The sequence below is a fragment of the Neltuma alba genome, unplaced genomic scaffold (genome assembly GCF_004799145.2).
Source record: "Neltuma alba isolate B1F8T4 unplaced genomic scaffold, ASM479914v2 tig00013341_pilon, whole genome shotgun sequence".
In the NCBI taxonomy this organism is placed as follows: domain Eukaryota; kingdom Viridiplantae; phylum Streptophyta; class Magnoliopsida; order Fabales; family Fabaceae; genus Neltuma; species Neltuma alba.
In genome coordinates this window covers 150,133-166,564 of record NW_021637611.1, presented here as the reverse complement: position 1 = coordinate 166,564, position 16,432 = coordinate 150,133, and the positions used below count along the sequence as shown (strand labels likewise).

General features: G+C 38.1%; 3 protein-coding genes and 1 long non-coding RNA gene across 4 annotated transcripts; all 4 read left to right on the top strand.

The window, feature by feature from the left end:
- Positions 1 to 1,128: 1,128 nt before the first annotated feature.
- LOC114736496 (aquaporin SIP1-1) lies at positions 1,129 to 4,363 on the top strand. The gene is made up of 4 exons (XM_028924339.1): positions 1,129 to 1,207; positions 1,381 to 1,768; positions 1,940 to 2,212; positions 3,997 to 4,363. Exons 2-4 carry the CDS (start codon positions 1,454 to 1,456, stop codon positions 4,150 to 4,152), a joined length of 744 nt encoding a protein of 247 aa, XP_028780172.1. The 5' UTR covers positions 1,129 to 1,207; positions 1,381 to 1,453; the 3' UTR covers positions 4,153 to 4,363.
- A 488-nt stretch (positions 4,364 to 4,851) lies between these two features.
- On the top strand, positions 4,852 to 9,452 carry LOC114736495 (apyrase 2-like). The gene is given in 10 exon segments (XM_028924338.1): positions 4,852 to 5,685; positions 5,789 to 5,917; positions 6,031 to 6,087; positions 6,176 to 6,268; positions 7,720 to 7,925; positions 8,125 to 8,216; positions 8,390 to 8,473; positions 8,476 to 8,606; positions 8,717 to 8,906; positions 9,004 to 9,452. Coding segments are annotated over 10 exon segments (1,407 nt in total). The 5' UTR covers positions 4,852 to 5,373; the 3' UTR covers positions 9,117 to 9,452.
- Positions 9,453 to 10,964: 1,512 nt separating this feature from the next.
- Positions 10,965 to 13,256, top strand: LOC114736507 (pentatricopeptide repeat-containing protein At5g15010, mitochondrial). Its single transcript, XM_028924354.1, has one exon. The coding sequence runs from the start codon at positions 11,278 to 11,280 to the stop codon at positions 13,081 to 13,083; it is 1,806 nt and encodes a 601-aa protein (XP_028780187.1). The 5' UTR covers positions 10,965 to 11,277; the 3' UTR covers positions 13,084 to 13,256.
- Positions 13,257 to 14,645: 1,389 nt separating this feature from the next.
- On the top strand, positions 14,646 to 15,723 carry LOC114736506 (uncharacterized). Its single transcript, XR_003739352.1, has 2 exons — positions 14,646 to 15,055; positions 15,517 to 15,723. It is a non-coding gene; the product is annotated as an uncharacterized LOC114736506 (long non-coding RNA).
- Positions 15,724 to 16,432: the final 709 nt, after the last annotated feature.

The following is a 16,432-nucleotide window of genomic DNA, read 5'->3' as shown; positions in this document are numbered from 1 at the left end:
AAACATCAATGCCTTCCAATAATAAAAAAAAATCGTTGCTGGTTTCCAGGCAAATGTGTTTAATCAGTGCTTATCAAATAAAAGTAAAAATAGACAGTGATAACTAAATTTCAATTAAAAATAGTTTTCACCTGATCTAATGAATCTAATGATGAGAATATTTGCTTTCTCTCTCTCTTTTTTTTTTTAAAAAAAAGAAAACCTCAAGCAAGGGGTTGGAAACGAATCAAACGATAGGCAAATTAAAAAAAAAAAAAAAGCAACCATAAAGTAAAGGAAAAAACTGAAATAAAGAAATAAAATGAATAGAAATGTGCAGAGTAACAATATTTTCTCTTTAAAAAGTCCGAATAATGCATTTGACTGGGAAACAAAAAAAGTAATATGTAATCAAATCGTGAGATGACGGATAAACAGATCACAAACATACAATCTAATTCAGAAGGTGTAATTTTATATATTGCAAGCACAAAAATCATCCATCGACAGTTTTTCACGACGCGAATTATAATTATAATTATAATTAGTATTATCCCACTATCATGATTCCGTAAAATAGAAATTACTAATTTATTATTATCAACTGGGAACAGTTTTCTTAATTAGTACTCCTTCGATCCTTAATATAAGATCCATTTAACTAATTTGATTAGATTAAGGAAGTTAGGTAAGTTAGTTAATTATAAGAAATGTGCCACGTTTTTCCTAAAACACCATAATTATCTTTATTAATATCTCTTCTCCCTCTTCTACTTGATTATGGTTGAGGGAGTACCTATAGGGATAATTTAGAGAAAATTGATAAATATAAAAAATGGGTCTTATATTTAGGACCAAAACCAACTCAATAATTGGATCCTATATTAAGGACCGGAGGAGTATTAAGCAAGTAAGAATACCCTTGTGTAACGTGAAATCTAGAGTGAATTATATCATATATGATTTGAAAATAACGTAACTTCTTATAAATTTTATTATATTACCGTTGGTTATCTATTGACAGCAGTTAAATGGTTTTCCTTTCAATGGAAAAAGAAAATAAAAGAAGAATCACGTTAGTTAATGGTTAATCTTTCAGTTATATTTTTTAAAAAAATAGTGTCAACCTCAAAAAAAAAAAACAGTTTTTTAATATGGGAGCGGAGCACGAGATCGAAGTACATCCGCCGGTGAGGTTATCTCGGACCCTTCTCTCCCAAAAGATTAGGTAAGTCACTCGAATGGTGGCAATATTATATAACACCTCCATCGAAACGGCAATTCATGCTTTTTTGCTCACCTCAAGATTCTTAAGCTTCTCCCTCTGTTGCCAATTGATGCAGAGAGGGACCGGCGACCTCAAAAAAGCGATATTTTTTTGACCTCTTCGTTTTTCTGCAGAGATTCTTATAGGGAATAGTGGGAATAGTCGAGAAAGCGAGCGGGAAAAAGGTAAAAGCAGCGACATAGAAACATGCTTGGTCCGATAAAGGCCGCGATTGGAGATGCAGTGCTCACCTTTATGTGGGTCTTCTGCGCATCCACGCTTGGATTAGCCACTAGCATGATAACAGCATCACTCGGTCTTCAGCATCTGTCCTTCAATGGTCTTAATTACGCATCAATTCTCATCACCACTTTCCTTGTCTTTACCCTCGTCTTTATCTTCACCATCGTCGGGAATGCCTTGGGTGGTGCTACCTTCAACCCCACCGGCACTGCTGCCTTTTATGCCGTTGGTCTCGGCTCGGACTCCCTTTTCTCCATGGCCCTACGTTTTCCTGCTCAGGTTATTCTCACTCTAATTTCTTGATTTTTTTTTCCTTGGGATGAGGTGGTTGAATCTTACCTTAATTGTGAATCCCGTTAATTTTGTCCTCTCCCTTGGAGGAAATTTTAAGAGATCAATGTGAATTAATGAGTGTCCTGAAATGTCTGATTTGAATCTCTGCATTCACAGGCGTTAGGTGCTGCGGGTGGTGCTGTGGCAATCATGGAGGTGATGCCGCCGAAATTCAAACACTTGATCGGCGGACCTTCGTTGAAGGTTGATTTGCATACTGGAGCTATTGCTGAAGGGGTTCTGACATTTGTGATCACTCTGGCTGTTCTTTTTATCATACTCAGGGGTCCTCGTAACGAATTGTTGAAGACTTGGTTGCTGGCTATGTCTACCGTGGTTCTGGTCATGGCTGGCTCTGCTTACACCGGCCCCTCTATGAATCCTGCCAATGTGAGTGATCACATCATTGCGTTAGCGTTTGAATTTTATTTGACAAATGTTGTTTGATAACCTCTGAAAAAGACTTGTTATTTTACCGTTGTGACTCCTTGTCCTATTGTTTTCAAAATATTTTATTCCGTGTAAATTTGTCTTTCATATGATTCCTAAAGGTGAATTACTGTTATGTACGGTGTGACTTCCAAAAGAAAGTTTGTGTGTTATGTTATGTGGAAATAATGAGTAGTTAGGGGATAGGTTGAAGGCTGTTAGTAGGCTAGGCACCCAAGTGCACGGCTACGAGGGAGATAAGATATTTGAAGGCTGTTAGTAGGCTAGGCACCCAAGTGCACGGCTACGAGGGAGATAAGATATCCAGATGTAATCGTGCGTGCGATATGGACATATCGTTCTGTCGTGAAATACTGATAACGTCTTCCTTGCAACAGCTTGTGTGCAATTGTGCACAGGTCCTACCCTTCTGTTGTTCAATACCCAAAACTAATCACTTGCAGTAAAAGGGCAATGGATTTGCGTCTTGCTATTTATATGACAAAATTTTTGTATTGATGAACAATAATCCTAGATCTTGATAACATTAAATAGCTTTTAACGTATGCTGTCTTCATCATGTTCATTATTTCTTGGAATCCCACCCACTCCTGTACTTTTGCATGTTGACTCTGTGTCTCTGTCAGAGGGTTGTTGGTTCCGAGCTCGCTAGTGTTATTAAACTGAGAAAATCAAGGGGTTAGCTTTTTACTCCCCTGGACTCCCTCATGCTGCCCTAAATAATCCTAATGATCACAAAGATAAGTCCAGTTAATCCTTGGTGGTCTCTTTCCATTCCACCTTGGATCCTTTTGGCCTCTTTTATATGCCTTGATTATTTTTCTTTTTTCAGTTTAGCACTTTCTTCCTGTGAATAATGTATATAGTTATAATCCAGCTCTGTCTTTTTGTATTATATAGTGTAACGCTGATAGGATTTGGTGAGTTCTGGTGTTCAATCAGTCTTAATTTTGAAATGAGGATAATAAAGTTCTCTTTCTGTGGCTGTGGTGTGTCGTGTTTTTTTTTTTTTTTTGGGGGGGGGGGGGAGAACCTGATCTTGAATCAAAGATGGAGAATGAGTGTAGACGTCAAGAACATGACAGAATGGATACAAGGCTTAAAAAAGGAGCTATAACTACAATACCAAATAAAATTGACTTCTCTGGAATTAATAGTTTCACCTTGTGATGTGGCAGATTACCATCCCATTGACGTTGCCTTGGCTACTGGGTGAAGCAGTAAATTTTGTGGAAAAAAGCTTGATCAGTTTATGACCTTAATGAATTTGCCCCATGATGTAGTAACAGAAGTTTTATTTCATGTTCTGTTTATGCTACTGAAGTTGCATTTCTTTGTCGACAAAGTGTGATGATAAACTAGGTTATATTCTCTCTCAACATAACCCAAACCTGCTTGCCACGATGGACAATTAGACCATGAATCTTAAAAACGCTAGCTATTGAGAAATTTTCTTTCCAAACTTTAAGATTACCCTTAAACATTCTTTGTATGCTTGAGTTGCCCCAATCTGAATTGAATTTTCCCCCCGAACAATGTTGAATTGATATAATATACGAAAAGCACAACAGAAGTCTGTCTTGCGGCTTTTTTCCCAAAATTTCTCATTACTCTCTAATGTATCTCCTGCAGCTTACTTCTCTAATGCTAATTATGCTATCCATTCCTTCAGGATCACACACACACACAGAGGTATTGAATTACTGAATTTGTTATGTGTGCAGGCGTTTGGTTGGGCATACGTAAACAACTGGCACAATACATGGGACCAATTCTATGTGTACTGGATTTGCCCCTTCATTGGAGCAATAGTAGCTGCTTGGGTGTTTCGAATTCTGTGTCCCCCACCAGCACCAGTTAGGAAACAGAAGAAAGCCTGAAGAGGCCCGCTAGATTTGGTTGTGTTAGCTTTATATATTGATAAGCTCCATGTTTATTTGTTGGGACCCTTTTTCTTTCCTCCTCCTCTTGTTCCCCTTCCTTCTCCCTTCTCTTCTCTTGTTGCTGTTGGGACTCCAGCTGATCTTCATTCAATAACAAGTTGTGTTTAGCCAATCCATACATTTGTGCTGAATTGATGCCTTTTTTCTTTTTTTTTAGGTCTTTTTTATGCGACTCAGCTCTAATGTCATAATAATTCTATCCGTGATATATCTAGACGCCTAATTAACCATTAAACTTGGATCGTTTCAACCAAGCCGACCTGCTAATTACAACTTATTTTCCATCTGAGTAATGCCCACGGATTTTTTATTTTGGTTAAAAAGCATTTACTATGAATGTTCATGGGGAATGAATGTTGTAACGTATTTAATGAGTGATTCTAAAGTCTGACACGACACTGGAAGTATAATTAATTGTCATTTCCTTCTTAACCAGCTCCTAAAGTTGCCGTCCGATGTTAATACAGCGTTTCAATTTTCTCCCCATCGTTGCGTTTTTTGTCAGTGCGGTAAGCCGCTTGCGACTTCCCATTTTTATGGTCTGTTTCCCCCCCCCCAACCCCCCAAACACAAGAAAGCGGTTGGTGCTTTTTTTGTTTGGCCGAAGTTGTGGAAAAGTTCAGAACAACTCGGGAATGCGCGTGTCCGAGTCCAACTAGGAGACCTGACTCGGTTTCTTTCATTACAATTTACAGTTACATGTAACAAATTCCAGGACGCGGCACTGGCACACAAAGCACATTTCTCTCACTACAGGGAAACAGAGTTACATCCCTTCACTGGTCATCGTCTTCATCTCCTCATCGTCGGCGCTATCACTGCCTTAATCTTCTTTGCTCTCATAACCAACAGGCATTTCCTTTGGCGACTGTCCATCTCGATTGCACTGAATTGGACGACGTTTTCACATGCTCGTCGTTTTCAGATTATTCAATTCACAGACCAATAGATCATTTTCCATCACTTTGTAGATAACCTCAAGCCTTCGAGCTGGATCCGCTACAAGAGCCCAAGCAATTGAAGGGTCCCCCTGCCACTGGGAACGGTCAGATCCGCTACCGATCGCCATCTGCGGCTGATCTTTTTGAAGGGCAGGGCAACAATTCTCCACCGTCCTATACCGCCGATCAACACCTTCCCGAATTTGAATCTACCAAAATGCTCAAGCGCCCAGGTCGCCAAGAGTCTTTCTCGGACAAGATCTCCAGATTCCGTGGGGTTTTGTTAGTGGTCTCCGTTCCGCTCCTTCTCATTACTTTTGTACTCTACTTAATGCCTGCAAGCTCTTCCAACGAATTGATTCAGGATTATGCTCTCGCTCATCGTAAAATTAACCCCGACCAGAAATTCTCTGATTCCTATGCTGTTATCTTCGATGCTGGTAGTTCTGGGAGCCGTGTGCATGTCTTCCATTTTGACCACAATCTAGATCTTGTTCACATTGGCCAAGATCTTGAGCTTTTTGAGCAGGTGGCATCGTTGTGTCTTTGCTGTGCCTTTGTAATTACTTATCTGCGTCAACTATCATTTATCATTCTCGTTACTGCTGACCCTCTTAATTATTATATTGTAGATAAAACCGGGTTTGAGTGCATACGCTCAGAATCCCCAGGACGCCGCGGGTTCCCTCATTTCCCTTTTGGACAAAGCGGAAAGTGTTGTTCCCCGTAACTTACGCCCAAAGACGCCCGTTAAAGTTGGGGTGTGTGTATACCTCGTTCCATCGTCGCTACCGATATTACTGTTACTGTTTCAAAATATGTTGGTTTTACGTCGGAGTTTCTGGAGTAAAATTGAATTTCTATGCTAATGCAGGCAACGGCAGGTTTGAGGGCTTTGGAAGGAGATGCTTCTGATAGGATCTTGCAAGCAGTGAGTATAGCTACATCTTACCATGTTGAATGCTTAGAAGACTATACCAACTCTATTGACTTAAAAAGTTTTCAAATTATTTATTTAGGTTAGGGATTTGCTTAAGGAAAGAAGCACCCTAAAATCTGAGGCTGATGCGGTTACAGTACTGGATGGAACCCAAGAAGGTGCTTATCAATGGGTATGATTTATAATCTTATCTATTAGTACTATCGAATCCTGCTTTTTTCCCCTAAGCAAGCTTGTTTGAAAAAATATTGCACGCTTGTGTGGTGGGTGCAACATATCTAACCAACAACATATCTAAGGATTGGGTTGTTGACAGAGCACGATGGCGTCGTGTGATTCATGTAGCCGACCCCACCTAGTGGGATAAGGCTTGTTGTTTGTTTGTTTGTTTGTGTGGTGGGTGCCTTGTTTCATTTGGATTTTGGTTTGGTGTATTATTGAGTCATAATGAAACCCCCATTTCACCTTTCTTTCTCAGTTTGTTGCATTTATATAGTTATCCAAATAACATGTCACCACATCAATATCAGGTGCCCTCAAAAATGTATTAGGAATGGAGCACTGATGTGAGGAAGATAGAGAGAGAGGAATGGAGGGACTGTGATGATTGGTGATATCATCAATGAGGAAGATGGAGAGTGAAATGGCGAATTACAAATTTAAGAGTGCTTTAGTAGTTTCATGAGTTATACTGTTAAAGATAGATTTAACTTCTTATTTAGACATTAGGGGTTTTAATTGAAACAATTTAGACATTAGGGGTTTAACTGAAAGATCAGGGCTTCCGTTCCAGTTTTTTTAGGTTGGCGGATATTGGAATTAAGGGCAAAAGTAGGGGTGGATATATGCAATTTCCCCTTGAGAAACACAAACAATGAACAATTTACCTCCTGGGACTGGTTTTATTTTAAGTTTTGTGGTTTGATTTTGGTCCTAGTTTAGCACCTGAGCTTTTATTGTGTTAGTTTTTTTTTTTTTTTGGGGGGGGCGGGTCTTGTGTCAATTTAATTCTTGTAAGAATTTATCTTTTTACACAGCTAGAAATAATTCGATGTAAAAGTTCTCATTAGTTTTTTGGCACTAAAATGTGAAGAAATCAGTCCATTCCATGGTCAGCCTTGACTCATAATCAATTCAGGTCTTTTAGGGTTAAGACAGAATGAATTGGCCAATGGGGCCAAATATTTAGATTTCATTGTTTTCTGAAGGGGAGTGGGATTTAGTTGCTGATGTGAAAAGGGAATTTGTATTGATTCATTCAGGAGAATTTTTACTTAGTCCTACCGATTGTGAAAAGGGTTGAAAATAATTAATTGGTAATACTTTACCCATAAAGCCTTTCATGTTACTCTTGCGTTGTGCATTAGATAATTTATAGCACTCAAATGTGAATTCTTATAATTGTTCTTCCATGATAAATATTATTATTGCGGGGTACTTGTCATGTTGTCCTTAATTATAAACTTGGATCTCAAAAGGGAAGGTATTGCTGTTCAATTTGTGAGCAACCTAATCAAGTTAAAAGTCTCACAATAAATGAATCATATCATATGAGAAACTATTCTTTGATAGTTGATTGAAAAATTAAGGGATCTATCTAACCTTGCCATTTGTTTGATTTAGGTGACTATTAACTATCTTCTGGGAAAACTGGGGAAAACATATTCAAAGACAGTTGGAGTAGTTGACCTTGGAGGTGGTTCTGTTCAAATGGCATATGCCATCTCAGACACTGATGCTTCGAAGTCTCCCAAAGTAGCAGATGGAGAGGATCCATACATTAAAGAGATGTTCTTAAGGGGAAGGAAGTATTACCTCTATGTTCACAGGTTTCCTTCTTACTCTAGATTTAGGATATGCCAATTTGAGTTGCTATAATATTACAGTTCCAGGCAGAATTAACATGCCGATGTGAGTCCTCCGGCATTTGTTGTCTTTAGCAGGACTATTCGTATAACTAATGTTCTAGATAGACAGACAGGCTGTACCATTTTCCATGACTAACGGCATTGAACATCTTGCTCTCAGTTACTTGCGATATGGATTACTAGCCGCTCGTGCAGAGATTTTGAAGGTTTCTGGAGATTCTGACAATCCTTGTATCTTATCTGGCTTTGATGGTAAATATATTTTCTCCTTTCTGCATAGCTTTGGTTTTTCAATGCTGGGACCCCTGCCCCCTTATAATTCAGTGTATTGAGAATTGAATCCACGGAAATTTGCATATTAGGTATTTTCTTCGCAATTAGCGTATAATGCAAATAACATGCGTATTTTCTTTCCTGCTTGTTAGGGTCTTACAACTATGGAGGAAAGTCGTACAAGGCCTCGGCCTCCCCTACGGGTGCAAGCTTGAATGAATGTAAAAGTGTAGTTCTCAGGCTCTCAAAGTTAATGAGTCAACATGCACGCATATGAAGTGCACTTTTGGTGGGATATGGAATGGTGGAGGAGGAGATGGTCAGAAAAATCTTTTTGTCGCCTCATTTTTCTTTGATCGGGCCGCTGAGGTATTTTATCATTTTCTCCGACTGTGGAACTAGTACTGAAAGGTCATCTGTAATTTAATCCTGATAGCATGGCCATGCTACATTTTGCTAACACGAAATTTTATGCATAGGCTGGTATTGCTGATCCAAACCTACCCGTTGCCAAAGTTCATCCTGTGGATTTTGAGGATGCAGCGAAGCGAGCTTGTGAAACTAAACTTGAGGATGCTAAATCCACTTATCAGAGCGTCGGGGAGGGGAATCTTCCGTTTATATGCATGGATCTTGTTTATCAGTATACATTGCTTGTTGATGGATTTGGTAAGTCTTGCGCCGATATTTGAATATTTGTGATGTTTTAAACGAAATTTGAGCACTGTTGTCATCTTCGTGACCTGAGTGATTCCTTTGTCGTCAGGCCTGGATCCCTGGCAAGAGATTACCCTGGTGAAGAAAGTAAAATATGAGGATTCTCTCGTTGAAGCAGCATGGCCGTTAGGCAGCGCTATAGAAGCCGTATCGTCACTTTAGATTACTCGTCCGGAGTCTTGAAGCGCACTTTTATATTTCCCACAAGAGTTTGAGGTGAAATACGGCCATTTTTGGATGACCAGACATTGCAGTCAGGCTGTGCTGGGATTGGAATTGGGTGTACATCTCAGGGACAGGGAATAATCGGAGAAGATATATAGCTTCACTAAATTTCATTTGTTCTTCACATATTATCAGATTCGCAGCTCTCGAAAACTGATTCGATTCAATTAGCTCATATATGGTCTTAGGAATGAGAAGATAGCAATACCATTTCATTTTTGTTTATTCATTATGGTTTTGATTCGTGATAAAAGTCCATTCCTTTGTTCTTTATTTCGATTCAATTTGACTTAAATTTTCAAAATTATTCAGAAATTCAGTCTTTTTTTCTTCCAGCATAATTTTCAGTCATTTAAAAAAAGTATTATTAATCTAAATAAAGATGACATATATTTATGAATGAAATAGAGGATCGAACTAAAATTGAATAAACTAATAACTGAAAGTGAATTTCAGGGTAAAATTAAAATAATTAAACTCGAAATTAAATTTCGTTGAAGAAAAATTTATGCCTTTTCCCGTTAATAGAAGGGGAGTTATACTAAAGTAGGGCTCAGGATTTTTTTTTTTTTCAAACAAAATTTTGGATAGGGATTTGGTCCAAGCCACGGGCTAGGCTCCACGATTCTAGTTCTACACTCTACAGTGTCTCTCGGAGTACCGCGACGGAATTCAAGCCCCTTGCCACTAAATATGCGGACCGATAGGTGAGGGCTAGGGAGGTGCTTACGCACTGTTTGGTTAGAGGTTTTTTTAAAAAAAACAGAGAGAGGAGGGGATAGGTTAAATATGTTTGGTTCAGAAAATAAAAATAAAAGTAGAGAAAAAATTATCTCTTAGTGCTTCCCTCCTCTCCTCCTGCTCCCCTTCAAATTTGAGATTTTTTGGAGGGGACAGAAATTTTGTATATTATTCTAACTAAATTATCCTTACTAATTATTTAATATTATAAGTTTGCCCTTTCTTGCTAAAAACCCCTTTTTTCACCTCCTTCTCTTTCTCAGATTTGCCGCTATTTTTCTTTGCTATTATCAATCTTTTGATGGAAAAGTAGTCTTTTATATTTAGAAGAAGACAAAATGATGACAAGGGGATATAAAAATAATATTTTGAGAAATAGCTTGTGCGTCCGAGACTAACAATGAATATATACAAATATTTTGCACATAGGGACAGCAATCCATTTTATTTTTTATTTTTAACCTACTTTTTAGAAGTATAAAATTTTAACAAGCATATTAAAATTAACGAAACAATATGTTATAATTAATAAAAATTATTATTTAAAATGGATATAATTTTTTGTGTTACATGTAGGTACGGTGATTAATTTTTTGACATTCATAAATTAGAAAATAATAATTCTGATTTAAATATTATAATAAAATAATAAAAAAATTTAAATAAAGAGATAAAAGCATATTTGTCACTTTGTAATTAGCTCTTATTCCCCTCCCCTCCTGAACCAACAAAAAAACATCTCCTCTCATCCCTTTCCTTTAAACCAAACAAAATCATAACCCTCTTTCCTCTCCTCCCCCCTCTCTTTAATTAACCTCTCCTCTTTTTTTCTTTTTTCTTTTTCAATTGAATCAAACAAAGCCTTAAGCTGGCCGTTCATGAGCATGGATTTTAATTTCTACTTGGACGGAGGCCCACATTTTAATATACAGTCGCGGAAGGGCTCCTGGGCCCTAACCTGTGTCGGGGCGACCTTTCCCTTCAGCTAGTTTTCCCCGTCCTGATTTTAATCCCTCGCCGGCGAAATTTGAGGTTCGTTTCTTCGAAGCATCCCACCACGCTATTGTCCTTATTGGGTTGACAGTACACGTCTCCGCGCGTATTATGTAGTGATATTTGTATTTGATCATTCATTTGAAATTCCTATCGTCTGGGCATTTTTACAAACAGCCTGTGCTTGGTGGTTTTAGAATCGACAAAAGTGATACCGTCTGTTCGTCTTGGAGTGATTTATGTTTGGGTGCTTATTTCTCACCAGAGCTATTTCTCTTCATTCCAATTCCAATGGATAGCTGTGAGCTGCTCCGCCTTTTATTGACCCTCAACTACTAAAGTTGTTGTATAGTGATTTGGACACATGATCCGAAGTAGACCTAATCTATCTGTTTTCTCTGTTGTGCTCGTCATCCGTCAGAATTTATACTCTGTTAATCGCAGTAGTATATTTGAGCAGCTCCCGACCACTGCCTTCAATTTCTTGAAACCTTCAGTGTCTGCCTCTTTTCCGTCTCCACCACAATTTGGTTTCTCAGCCCTGTTTTCCTCTTCGTCCCTGTCCGCAAAAGTTGGAGGGTCAACCGATGTCCCAACTCTAGGTTTTGACGAGACTTCTGGTGATGACGAGGAGGTGGTGGATGACCTTGACAGGAATAATCATCCCCACTCTAGTCAGTTAGACTTAAGGGATGATGATCTTGGCCAAGATGTTAAAACGATATTGGATATATTACGTGGAGCAGCTTGTAGACCATCTGAAATTAAATGTAAGCTCGAGAGTTGCAGTATTAATGTATCATCAGAGTTGGTTGTAGAGGTTCTTTCAAGAATTCGTAATGATTGGGAAGCAGCTTTCACTTTTTTCCTGTGGGCAGGCAAGCAACCGAATTATGTTCATTCTGTTCGTGAGTACCACTCCATGATTTATATCCTTGGTAAAATGAGGAAGTTTGATACTGCTTGGACCTTAATTGAGGAAATGAGACGAGGTAGTGCTGCTCCATCTCTTGTCACCCCTCAAACTCTTCTGATTATGATTAGGAGATACTGTGCTGTTCATGATGTTGGAAAGGCTATAAGTACTTTCTATGCATATAAACGATTCAACTTTCAAGTTGGAATGGAGGAATTTCAAGGCCTTCTTTCTGCCCTTTGTCGGTACAGGAACGTAGAAGATGCTGAGCATCTTCTTTTCTGCAACAAAAATGTATTCCCATTCAACACCAAGAGCTTTAACATTATTCTCAATGGATGGGGTAATGTGATTGGTAGCCCACGTCATGCAGAGAGAATTTGGGAGGAGATGGGCAAGAGAGGAATCCAATATGATGTTGTCTCCTATGCAAGCATCATGTCTTGCTATTCAAAGTCTTCTAAACTCTACAAAGTATTCAGGCTGTTTGACCGGATGAAGAAAACCAAGATCACTCCAGATAGGAAAGTTTATAATTCGGTCATTCATGCTCTCGCAAAGGGTAGGTTTGTGAAAGAAGCTGTCAATCTCCTGAAAACAATGGAAGATGCCAACATTTCTCCGGATACTGTTACTTACAACTCACTAATCAGTCCTTTATGTAAAGCCCGCAAAATTGATGAAGCTAAAGAAATTTTAGATGAGATGATGCAGCGGGGTCTATCTCCTACAATTCGGACTTATCATGCTTTCTTCCGTATCTTAAGGACCAATGAAGAAATATTTCAGCTTCTGGGCAAGATGAGGGAATCGGGCTGTCACCCAACTACTGAGACTTTTCTAATGTTGATAAGAAAGTTTAGTCGATGGCAACAGCTTGACATTGTCTTTAAGCTCTGGAGTGAGATGAGTGAAAGTGGAGTCAACCCTGATCGTAGCTCTTACATTGTACTGATTCATGGGCTATTTCTGAATGGAAAGCTGGAGGAAGCATACAAATATTATAATGAGATGCAGGATAAAGGCTTCCTCCCAGAACCAAAAACAAGTGAAATGCTTCAAGCCTGGCTTTCTGGAAAACAGGTAGTTGAAGAACAGATGACAGATTTAGAGCACAAGAAATTAGAGAGTGATTCTGTAGGAAAGAATATCAAGGGTATACCTAGTAAACCAGATAAGGAGAAAGATTTTCTTCGCCAACCTGAGATTAGAAGAGTAAAAAGAGAGCGGGGTTTTTCCTTTTGGGATCAGTAAAGTCTCATGTTGCAGCTGAATCCGATGACACAGTTTTTTCCTAGATGGTTTTCACGATTGTCTAACAATCTTATCAAGTTCCTAGTATACTCCATAAGGTGCATAGTATCTTTTCTCTATGTATACCCAGACTTCAACTATAATAAGAAAGAGATATGAATATATGATGTTTATAAATTCTTATACAGCACTTGACAAGCCATGACATGCAATCTATATTAATCTGTTCCTGACTCATGGTTAACCATAGTGAATACTCTTTTAGATTAGAGCTGAACTCATCTGTCGTGGATATTCATTAGTTTAGACATTAGGTTATTAATTTTTAGATCCATGCTGTATATTATGGAGAATCAACCCCCCTAGGCCATTATAATTACTTGACTTACTGCCTAAAATCTGGAAGTAAAATGTGGGCATATAAATGTAGACACAGAAGGAATCGCCCTGGAAAATTGGTTGTTATATCTACCCATCCACCTGGATTTAAGCTTATGATAATTTTTTCAACATCCAAGGCATAATGAAGTTTTTAATTCCGCTCTATTTTCTTTGAGAACATAGTAGTTTTTTTTCCCCCCATAAATTTGGTCTTCCTTAGTTTACATTCTTGTCCTTGGCCAGGTATGCACCTTCTGTAAATCAATAAATCTTGTGCGGGAGTACTTTCATTTTTATTGAAAAATTCATGAGCTAATTTAACTGTGTACGAAAATAATCAGGTTGCAGTTGGACTTAAAGCTGATTTTGCTGGTCACTTGAATGGAGGCAAGGATCATTAATAGTATTTCTTTTATTCTCTGTAATCTAGTAGTATTGGGCTTCTTGTTTTGGACTCTAATCATAGTGCTGATCAGATTTTCATTCCTTTCTAAACTTTCTTTGGTGCTGTTTTAAAAGCAAATGAGCAGATGGCAATTATGCCTCTTTATATGCAGCTTGTGACATGTTGGACGTGTTTTAACATTGAAACAGAGGTGCAGCCCACCTTGTGTTGGGACATCTGTGTTACAGTGAAAAAAAATCCAAAAACATGAGATCAAGTCCCAGACACGTCTGTGACATGGCTAAGCTGCTTCACATTCGTTGAAGTTCTTTGACATTAAATTGGGATGTGAAAGGGGCTTCCACTTGTTAAAGTAGCCTTTAGTTACTATGTGAATGACTACTGAAGAAGGTAAACAAGGTGATCTTAATTTCTCCATTTTTCCTATCGCATGAAAATCCATCTATAGAAAATTTGAATATGTATAAATAGAAATAATTTCATATTATGTGTGATTTATAGTGTAGTCTTAAATTTTTCATTTATTTAATATAATTCGATATCATATACATATGAAGGCTGCTCCATGAAAGGTAAGGAAATATAACCTAGGATTTCTAGGTCAAGTCAACATTTGGTGTCATTTTTCAAGAACTTATTCCAGTAGGAAGTGATGCAGCAAACACCATGCACTACGTGATTCATTTAACAAGATTGCATCAAGTTCACATGTAGAAATGCATTCTAAAGCTCCACTCCACACAGAGTGGTGTTGCCATTACTTGACTATGCACCTTATCTAGCATGAACTTCTATTCGAAATTCAAGTTCCAAATTCTCTATTCCATGTGCAGCTTGAATATTATATTTCGCCGCTATTTTTTCTTTTTTAAGCTTAGTTGTTTATATGGCTAATCTATTGAATAAAATACTTGAACAAGATAATCTCTCCCGACATGCATTTGACACTATCATATGTCAACAAATCACATGAATTAATTAAAGAAAACCCATTTCAAAGTGGGGGGATCTTAGTTATCAATAGCCACTAAGATATTAGATATGTGCATGACTCTTGAGGCCTGATGAACTTGTGATTGTGGTTAGTGAATAATTCGAGGTTAGGCAGAAGGCATTGTTGGAAAGCAGGAGAGAAACTGCAGGATGGCTATTTTGACAGTGGATAAGGGCAATCCAATAGATTAGGTAAACTACACGTGGAAAACTACAGGAGTCACAGTCAAGACTTTATGGTAGTTGGGAATTAACTAATTATGTATTTTCTATGTGTTTGACTAGTCCTGGGGTTGGCCATGTGTAATTTTCAGCATGCTTAACCAGCCAAATTTTCTAACCATACTACTGCTACAGCCGTTGAAATATCTGTCATCGCTGATCACGCCTATGATCCTTATCCAACATATGAAATAGAGTAATTGGAGAGGGTCATATTTTATGCAAGATAATATGGGTAGGTCTAGAGACCAACAACAACAAACTCATGGCAGTCTTAAAATATGAAATTGAAGTCGGATGAGCTTTCACAACATTGACACAGATAATTTATATTTGTCTGCTTGTTTTAGTCGCAGTAAATGTTGGATGTTCAACTAAATAAATTTATAAAACTATTACTCATGCACCTTTGGTTAATTATATTTGAACAGGCAATTTGGACCATTATGATCAGATATTGTACGTATGGATGGGGACCCGTCAAGCTCACCGCAATCTTAAACGAATGAGGTTGAAATTATGTTAGCTATCAGCTTATTTGATTTGAAGAGATAATTACACATTTGTTTTGCTATTTGCTTGTACTATACCCTATAAATGTTCAATATTCATCTAAATACATAAAAATTTGTTACTCATGCCTCAGCTCAGGTTTATTGTACCCGAATAATCGTTTTCAAGGATTTCCGACCGAAGATTCGTTTTTTACCATCACGAACAGGTACTGTCACTGTAATACAATATGAATAGCGATTTTCTTTCTCGGCTTTGTGCGCGCTAAATGTGCACAAGCAGCAGAAGGGTTCCTATTGGGTGCTGTGTAAGACATAAGAATATACCGCATTCGCCATTCAGCATGTGGGAATATGAATTTGAGGTGAATAAGTAACCTATGACGACCTCGTCTATGAGGGAATCTTTATGGAATAAGCTGTTAGAAATGCAATCCTTAGCAACCTTCTTTTTCTTACCTCACAGCTGACTCAATATCCCATTAGTTAAGTAAAGCTGGAAAGGTATTCCTGCATGAAACCCCAAAACGGCATGTAGACCGAGACGCCCCATCTGGAAGAAATCATGACCTAATAAAAAGCATCTTTTCTTTTTGAGGATACTTACATATGAGAAGGAAAGAAGTCTGGGAGTTGTGGATAATCATCACTTTTTCATTGGTTTTATCTCATCTACCTTTTTCATTATGATTCTTTCAAAGATGAAAGACCCATCTCTTTGTGGCCAATTAAGTTTGGCTGTTTTCTGCCTTTCGGTCCTCAGAACCAGGACCTCCCCATCCCTTTGAATGAAAGTCTCCCTCTCTTTTGACACTCCCTTTTAAGCCCTTCTTTC